Source organism: Hibiscus syriacus, unplaced genomic scaffold, assembly GCF_006381635.1.
Source record: "Hibiscus syriacus cultivar Baekdansim isolate YM2019G1 unplaced genomic scaffold, ASM638163v2 tig00110899_pilon, whole genome shotgun sequence".
NCBI classification, from domain to species: Eukaryota; Viridiplantae; Streptophyta; class Magnoliopsida; order Malvales; family Malvaceae; genus Hibiscus; species Hibiscus syriacus.
The window spans coordinates 60,597-70,183 of record NW_024062905.1 but is presented as its reverse complement, the minus strand read 5'-3'; the positions used below and the strand labels follow the sequence as shown (position 1 = coordinate 70,183).

General features: G+C 37.1%; 1 protein-coding gene across 1 annotated transcript; it reads left to right on the top strand.

The window, feature by feature from the left end:
* Window positions 1-8,610: 8,610 nt before the first annotated feature.
* On the top strand, window positions 8,611-9,234 carry LOC120146184 (ethylene-responsive transcription factor 13-like). The gene has a single exon (XM_039159821.1). It carries the CDS (start codon window positions 8,611-8,613, stop codon window positions 9,232-9,234), a length of 624 nt encoding a protein of 207 aa, XP_039015752.1.
* The last annotated feature ends 353 nt before the right edge of the window (window positions 9,235-9,587 follow it).

Below are 9,587 nucleotides of genomic sequence, written 5' to 3'. Positions count from 1 at the left end.
GTTCGAAAACTGTAGTAGAGCGTGGTGAAACCAGCAATCAGTAGATCTACGATTTGAACCTATTATCGAGGTGTGTTCCCTACTTATTATTGAACTGTTTTATTGGTTTTAATATGTGGTACACCGAATTCATTGGTTATTGTTTTATGGATGCACCAATTTAATGTGACAATTTATGGAATATGGCTGCTATCTAATTTTTGTTTTGAAATGGTATATGATTACCATGTTTTTGGATTTATGGAATTTATGTCACGGTGCAATTGAATTTTTGGAATTGAATTACGATGGAATAGCTCTGATCAAGCTAACTGGGCCTAATGTGACTCTTGAGGGCCCCAAGATGTTTCATTAGGTCGGCTTTCCTTTGCTGTGTGCTTAGGGTAAGCTATATGGACTTATTGACTTGGGCTTAAGGATACAAGCTTCAGAGCATATCCTTAAGTCGGCTTTCTTTTTGCTATGTGCATAAAGTAAGCTATATGGAAAATAATTTTGGGAACTACTGATGGTGTACCAGAAAAGGGTTTAAACTATGATTTTCAAAAAGTTAAACTCTTTTACGAATTTGTGAGATTACTGGACTATGATTTGTACCTATTGTGATTTTATGGAAATGTTGGGACACACTGAGCCTAGCTCACCTTTTGAAAATGTTTTCCCCCTTTCAGATACTGTTGGGTAGATACCTTGGTTCGAGCACTTGGAGGATCAACATATCTCTTGAAGTAAATCAGATTGTAATGTTTTTATCTGGCAAGTTGACTTTATTTTGGTGACATGGACCTTATTTTAAAATATCGGATTTTATAATGATAACACTTTTGCTACTACTGCTCGGTTTATTGTGATTTTGAATTTGAAGACATGTTTTAAATTAAATTATTATTTATTTGTACTATATTTACGAGTTGGATTTTGATAGTATAAATTGTTTATAATTTCATGTTATTTATAATGTGATTTTATATTGATGGAATAACGGTTGCGAAAAATGTCTTTAATAATTATAATGTGATCCACTAGACTTAGTCGAAACGCATAGGCCGGGTCTAGGGGGTTACATTTATAATGCAATGATCTCATTTTAAGGATCAATGGCGGCTCTTGAACTTGGCTCACTGCGACGGCAAGAAGGAGAGGGAAGAAGTTAGAGAAATGGGGTAAAATGGGTTAACTACAAACTTAGTTACTGAAGTCTCCAGAATTTCTAAAATTGAAAACTTTTAGAGTTTAGTGACCAAAATAGAAGATAAGAAAATAGTTGAGTGATGAATGGTATAATTCACCTAATTTTTAACCGCTGAAATTAATGAAGTCGTTGGTCATTTACGAAACATGTTCGTCAAAGGGTCACATGGGATTATTTTTTTTTTTTGAAAGATGATACTTTGTATTAAAAGATAAAACAATGTAAACCGTCTCAAGGACCTCATTAAAAAACCTCCCTAATCCTAAATGGAGGAAAAAGAGTGTACCTTGAGATGGTGAAAACCAAATACACCAACAAACTTACATCACACAATCGAAAAACAATCCTACAACAAATTCCCCAACAGAACCAAAAAATCAAACCAAACAAACAAAATAAGGAATATCGAAACAAAGAGGACCACCAAGCACAACCACAAAACAAAAAACGAGCCAACTCCTCTAACAAAACACCAACCACTCCAGAGCTAGAAAAAATAGACGGATCCAAACTAAGCACAAGCGCAGAGAAACACTCAAACCTTACTAAAAACAACAACGACCCAAGTTGAAGCAACAAAAACTCCAAACAGATTTCATAAGAGAAATCAATCGTAGAAAATCGAAAGCCTGCTCAGCTCTGCAAATTCCAACCCAAAGCAACGGCAGTCGCTAAAGCCAACTCAGCTTCATCATAATCGCCTCGAACTCCCTCATAATACACTTCATCTCTGTCTCCAACAAGATTGCATCTACTACTAACGTTTGGCCTACCATCCCGACACCTTCGATCAAATATTTTCCTCTTTCCAAAGATGAGTCTTGACGACGCTCTCAAACTGACCCCACACGCCCACCTTCTTCTAGCCTTAGAAGCTCTATTCACACCCGAAGAACTGAGGATAATAGGCCTCTTGGGAGAGTTCCCAGAACTGAAAACGGAATTCGCAACTGGATGTTCCTCTTCTAACACGATGGGAGAAGACACCTCAAAAGCTACGTCGAAAAGCCCAGTGCTGGAGAGGATGGGATGAGCCGCCCATGTTGGATCCCCTATTAATATTAATTAATCCAAAAACCTCAAGTGTCTTTTTGCCTCAAATAAATTAGTCAATCACTTGTGTTTCGCAAAAGGTAATCCTAAAATTTAGAATTTTGTAAAAATTATTTTGAAGATTTAACAACTTTAATTATTCATATAATTAAATAAATATCACTGATTCGTAAAAGGTAGTTACTGATTTTAATTATTTTAGCTCGACTAACATTTTTTAATTATGGGTTCTTGTATTTATTCATATAAAGATTTAAATAACTATTAATTTTGTTAAATTAGATAAAATTGTAATTTATTTTAACTTTGAAATTTTAATTAACAGTAAAATATTACATAGGCGACATCAATAATGATATTTAAATGTTAATTTTTTTATTTTATTCGAAGTAATTTGTGTTGACTAAGCACCGAAAGGAGCATATTAAATGCACCGAAAAAAATGAGTTGTTTTGTTGATTTTTTGGACAATGGCAAAATCAAAATTTAGTCATTAAACTTTAGGGTATTTACAAATTAGTCCTTAGTTTTCAACTATAAATACCCTAGCTCATCTAGCTTCAAAATCATCCCAAAGCATTCTAGCTTTCTTCCAATACTAGAGAGATTTTAGAGAGTTTCTTGAGAGTTGTTTTTTCCTTTTTATCTAGAGAGAATTATCATTGTTTTCTCCTTGGTAGATCGAGAGAGGTTGTAATTCCTATTTTCTCATAGTGAAATTCTTCTACCGTTGCCCGTAGTTTTTACCCTAAATATTTTAGGGGTTTTCCACGTAAATTTTGTGCCTCTTTTATCTTCAATTTTATTTTCTCAAATTATCAGTTGCGATTTTGCTCTATCCGATAGCCGTCTTCCGCAACAATTGGTATCAGAGCTAGATTAGAGTGTGTAATATCTGCTTATTGTCTTTGTGGTTGTCACCAAAAGGTGGATCCTCCAACATAAGAAAGTAAGAAGGTATTACCCATTCTTTGAAGGTTCCAGAGAACTATTCACGATAGTGAAATAGTGGGAGCTATCCGTAATAGAAGCTATGACAACGAAATTTGATATTGAAAAATTCAATGGGAGAAATTTCTCACTGTGGAAATTGAAGATGGAGGCCATCCTGAGAAAAGACGGGTGTCTAGCGGCTATCAATGAAAGGCCGGTGGATTTCGCAGATGACAACAAATAGAACGAGATGGACGGAAATGCTATGGCAAACTTTCATCTAGCATTAGCAGATGAAGTATTGTCAAGCATTAAGGAGAAGAAGATAGCTAAGGAGATATGGGATCATCTCACCAAATTGTACGAGGCCACATCGTTGCACAATAAAATTTTCCTTAAAAGGAAATTGTACACTCTCCGTATGCCAGAATCTACTTCAGTGACAGAGCACTTAAATACACTGAACACCTTATTTTCTCAGCTTACATCCTTAAGCTGTAAAATATGAGAACAAGAACGTGCTGAACTTCTACTTCAAAGTCTACCAGATTCGTATGATCAACTCATCATCAACTTGACAAACAATAATGTCACCAGTCTAGTCTTCGATGACGTTGCAGCTGCTGTTCTACAAGAAGAAAATCGGTGCAAGAACAAGGAAGATGGACAAGTAAATCTGCAACAAGCAGAGGCATTGACAACGATGAGAGGGAGATCAAAAGAACGTGGCCAAAGCAGCAGTCACAAACATGGTAGATCGAAGTCAAGAAGCAAGAAGAATTTAAAGTGCTACCACTGTGGAAAGAAGGGTCACTTGAAGAAGGATTGTTGGAGTCTCAATAAAAACTCCAATCCACAAGGCAATACCGCAAACACTTCAGATGATGGAGATGCTCTATGCTGTGAAGCGTCAACCACCGTGGAAGGAAGAAAACGATTTGCAGATATATGGCTCATTGATTCAGGAGCAACATATCACATGACCTCAAGAAGAGAATGGTTCCATCATTATGAACCTGTCTCAGGAGGATCTGTTTATAGTTGCAATGATCATGCCTTAGATATCGTTGGCGTGGGAACCATCAAATTGAAGATGTATGATGGAACAATTAAAGTTGTTCGAGATGTGCGGCACGTGAAAGGCCTGAAGAAAAATTTATTATCCTACGGATTGTTGGATAATAATGCAAGCAAGATTGAAACACAAAAAGGAATCACGAAGGTGTTCCATGGAGCGCTTGTGGTGCTGAAAGGCGAAAAGATAGCTGCAAACTTGTACATGTTGAAGGGAGAGACTTTGCTAGAAGCAGAAGCCTCTGTTGCCTCATGTAGTTCAGATTCTGCAATGCTATGGCATAAGAAACTTGGACACATGTCAGAACAAGGAATGAAAGTCCTTGTGGACAAAAGCTACTTCCCAGCTTAACAAAGGTATCACTTCCTTTGTGTGAGCATTGTATAACAAGTAAGCAACACCGGTTGAAATTCAACACATCAAATTCTAGAGTCAAAAGTGTTCTAGAATTGGTTCACTCTGACGTATGGCAAGCACCGGTCACATCCCTAGGCGGAGCAAAATACTTTGTCTCATTTATTGATGACTACTCCAGGAGATGTTGGGTGTACCCTATAAAGAAGAAGTCAGATGTGTTTGTAACTTTCAAAAACTTCAAAGCGCGAGTGGAACTTGATTCTGGAAATAAGATCAAGTGTTTCAGAACAGATAATGGAGGAGAATACACAAGCGAAGAATTTGATGACTTTTGCAAGAGAGAATGCATCAAAAGACAGTTCACAGTGGCGAACACTCCTCAACAAAATGGAGTGGCAGAGCGGATGAATAGAACCTTGTTAGAAAGAACACGAGCAATGTTGAGGGATGCAGGCCTAGAAAAATCATTATGGGCAGAAACAGTCAATACCGCCTGTTATTTGGTGAATCGAACTCCATCAACTGTAATATAGCTGAAGACACCAATGGAGATGTGGACTGGTAAACCAGCTGATTATTCAAACCTCCATGTATTTGGAAGTATTGTGTACGTGATGTACAACTCCCAAGAAATCTCAAAGCTGGATCCTAAATCCAGGAAATGCAAATTCTTGGGGTATGCTGATGGAGTCAAGAGGTATCGCTTGTGGGATCCCACTGCCAGCAAAGTGATCATTAGCAGGGATGTTATCTTTGTAGAAGATAAGCTACAAAGAAAAGAAGACGATGATAGCACTGAAAAGTCATAGACTACACATATACATGTGGAAAAGGAGGTTGAACAAGGAGATTCTTCTGAAGCAGAACCAGCACATGATGAACAAGAACCAGAAAGTTCTGAAACTCCAACAACTCGTCAATCAGATCGTGTGAGAAGACGTCCCAATTGGCACTCAGATTATGTTATAGAATGTAATATTGCATACTACCTTTTAACAGAGGACGGTGAGCCATCAACATACCAAGAGTCAATAAACAACTCAGATGCTTCACTATGGATGATGGTGATGCAAGAGGAAATCGAAGCCCTTCATAAAAATAATACATGGGACCTTGTGCCACTACCACAAGGAAGGAAGCCAATTGGTAACAAATGGGTCTTCAAAATCAAGCGAAATGGTGACGATCAAGTTGAGAGGTATCGTGCAAGATTGGTGGTCAAAGGATATGCTCAAAAAGAAGGTATTGATTTCAATGAAATATTTTCTCCTGTGGTTCGACTAACAATTGTTCGAGTAGTTTTGGCAATGTGTGCTACATTGAACTTACATCTAGAGCAACTAGATGTTAAAACAGCTTTTCTTCATGGAAATCTTGAAGAAGAGATTTACATGCTCCAGCCTGAAGGATTTGAAGAAAAAGAAAAGAATAACTTGGTTTGCAGGTTGAACAAATCTCTGTACGGTCTAATGCAGGCGCCGAGGTGTTGGTATAAGAGATTTGATTCCTTCATTATGTGCCTTGGATACAACAGACTTAATGCAGACCCTTGTGCTTATTTTAAGAGGTCTGGTGATAACGATTTTGTTATATTGTTGTTGTATGTGGATGACATGTTGATTGCAGGACCCAACAAAGATCATATTGAAGAATTGAAGGAACAACTAGCTAGGGAATTTGAAATGAAGGACTTGGGATCAGCAAACAAGATTCTAGGGATGCAAATTCACCGAGACAGAAGTAGTAGGAAGATTTGGCTTTCACAAAAGAATTACTTGAAGAAGATCTTGTCACGATTCAGCATGCAAGATTGTAAGCCAATTTCTACCCTTTTTCCTATTAACTTCAAATTATCCTCCAGTATGAGTCCTAGCAGTGAAGAAGAGAGGATGGAGATGTCTCGAGTACCGTATGCATCAGCAGTGGGAAGTTTAATGTTCGCTATGATATGCACAAGACCAGACAATGCACAAGCAGTGGGAGTGGTTAGTCGGTACATGGCGAATCCAGGCAAAGAGCATTGGAATACAGTGAAGAGGATCCTGAGATACATCAAAGGGACCTCAAATGTTGCATTATGTTACGGAGGATCAAACTTACTAATCAATGGTTATGTAGATTCTGACTATGCAGGGGATTTGGATAAAAGCAAATCTACTACAGGATATGTGTTTAAAATTGCTGGTGGAGCGGTAAGTTGGGTTTCAAAATTGCAGTCAGTCGTGGCTACGTCCACAACAGAGGCAGAATATGTAGCAGCTACACAAGCCAGTAAAGAAGCAATTTGGTTGAAGATGCTATTGGAGGAGCTTGGGCACAATCAAGAGTATGTTTCTCTATTTTGTGACAGTCAAAGCGCCTTGCATCTAGCAAGGAATCCAGCATTTCATTCAAGGACAAAGCACATACGAGTTCAATACCATTTCATTCGTGAAAAGGTGGAAGAAGGGACGGTAGATATGCAGAACATTCATACCAAAGACAACATAGCAGATTTCATGACGAAGGCGATCAATACCGATAAATTTACTTGGTGTCGATCCTCTTGTGGCCTGTCAGAGACGTAAGCAACATGATGGTACAAGGTAGAAAGAATGGTGTGAAGATATAATTGTTCCAATCAAATCTTCAAGTGGGAGATTGTTGACTAAGCACCCAAAGGTGCATATTAAATGCACCGAAAAAAAATGAGTTGTTTTGTTGATTTTTTGGACAATGGCTAAATCAAAATTTAGTCATTAAACTTTAGGGTATTTACAAATTAGTCCTTAGTTTTCAACTATAAATACCCTAGCTCATTTAGCTTCAAAATCATCCCAAAGCATTCTAGTTTTCTTCCAATACTAGAGAGATTTTAGAGAGTTTCTTGAGAGTTGTTTTTTCCTTTTTATCTAGAGAAAATTATCATTGTTTTCTCCTTGGTAGATCGAGAGAGGTTGTAATTCCTATTTTCTAATAGTGAAATTCTTCTACCGTTGCCCGTGATTTTTACCCTAAATATTTTAGGGGTTTTCCATGTAAATTTTGTGCCTCTTTTATCTTCAATTTTATTTTCTCAAATTATCAGTTGCGATTTTGCTCTATCTGATAGTCGTCTTCCGCAACAATTTGTATATTATTAGTAATACGCATAAATTATATAGTATTTTAGTTTAGATATCTTTCAGGCTAAGTTGTTCGTTATTGAATCAAGCCAAACTTGATAGTAAGTTCAAACACACTTTTATATCTTTTATATTATATTTATGATTTTTATAGTTATTTTTAATAATTATCATTTTATAGTTATTTTAATAATTATCATTTTAATGTTTAAACTTAATTATCGTCTTAAATACATAATGTGTTTCTCTTAACATTTATTAATCAAATCTAAACACGGAGAAATTATTTTATGGTCCCAACTTATCGTCATCCATGGTTTCAATGAATCATATCCATCAATTATAAAATAACTTGTAAATTACTATTTACCCTTTATTTTCACCTTGGAAAGATGTGAAAATTCTTAGAAAAATAAAAAAAAATATTATGGTTGAGATCACGAATGATGTAGGGAAACGGGTCATCTAATATTTTTCCCATACACGCCTTTAAAGCCTTTTCTTAACATTAAACTTAATTTTATATTTAAAATATAAAATAAAATATTATTAGTAGAACTTTCTTGATAATATCTTCTATAAAACGTTTTATATAGGTGTAGTATACATACCTTATGGATCCTTTGAGCTGGCTTCGTCCCTGGAAGAAAAAACAAGAAAGTGTTAGTTCAATTTTATAAGCTAAAAATATTTATGATAACATGCACGTGTTGGAATAATCTATTATGTTATTGGTATATTGTAAATAAAGATTGAAAAGGAAGAAAATGCCAGCCATCCCTTCTCCAACCATATATAAACTTTTACCAGCTTTAGGTTCTGTTCTTCATCGATTTCCTATTAAACAAACCACTAGCTTGTTTAATTCCCTCGGTTTCTTACAGTTGAAGAAAGATATGTCGGCTGATCAGCCTGAGAGTAGTTCAGTATCCGAAGATCTTGCCTTCTTGGACTCCATTAGCCGCCGTATTCTGGCCGGCGATTTTGAACCTTCTTTAACTTCTATAGATGACGTCGTTTCCTTTGACTGGTCGTCTTTACATGGAGGGACTACTTCCAGTTTTACCAGCCTTCTCCTCAAGAATTCCACTCTACCGTTAAATCTTGACAAGGACTTTAGCTTTGCATGTCCTTCGCCTGGAAAAGTGGAACTGCCGCAGCCGCCGCGGGAGGTGAGTCGAGTGGAAGCTGAGACGGTGGTGAGTGGGAAAAGAGTGCATTATAGGGGGGTGAGGAGGAGACCGTGGGGAAAGTACGCGGCGGAGATACGGGATCCGGAGAAGAAGGGGTTGAGGGTTTGGCTAGGGACTTACGAAACGCCTGAAGATGCGGCTTTGGCTTATGATAAAGCGGCTTTCAAGATCCGTGGCTCAAAAGCTAAGCTCAATTTCCCTCACTTGATCGGCTCAAGTAACATAGGACCTGTTAGAGTGGGTCCAAGGCATCGCTCACCTCCAGAGCCGTCGACTTCTTCATCGTTTTCCAATGTCGAGCAGCAGCTCACCGATGCCGAGAAATAGGAAGGCAATTAACTGATGGCTTGGTGGCTGATGTAAATCCAATATGGCGTTATATCGATGCATTTGATCTGCTGGATTTGCTTTCGCTTTTCATTTTCTGCAGGCTGTTTCAGCTAATTCCTATATTTTACTGCTATTTCTTATCTATACAAAAAATGGTTACTGATTCACACATCTTTCCTACCCATCAATCTTCAATTACTTGTAATATTGAAGAAAATGTAATTTTATCATCATTTCAAATACACTGGTAGGAGTATAAAATAATTTTAGAGAATGATGTTGCACTATATACCTTTTCTTTTTTTCTTTTTAATAATGCACTGTATACCTAAGTCTTGGTAACAAAAATT

Excerpts from the sequence above, each read along its gene's own strand:
- LOC120146184 (XM_039159821.1), top strand. The coding sequence starts at position 8,611 with ATGTCGGCTGATCAGCCTGAGAGTAGTTCAGTATCCGAAGATCTTGCC.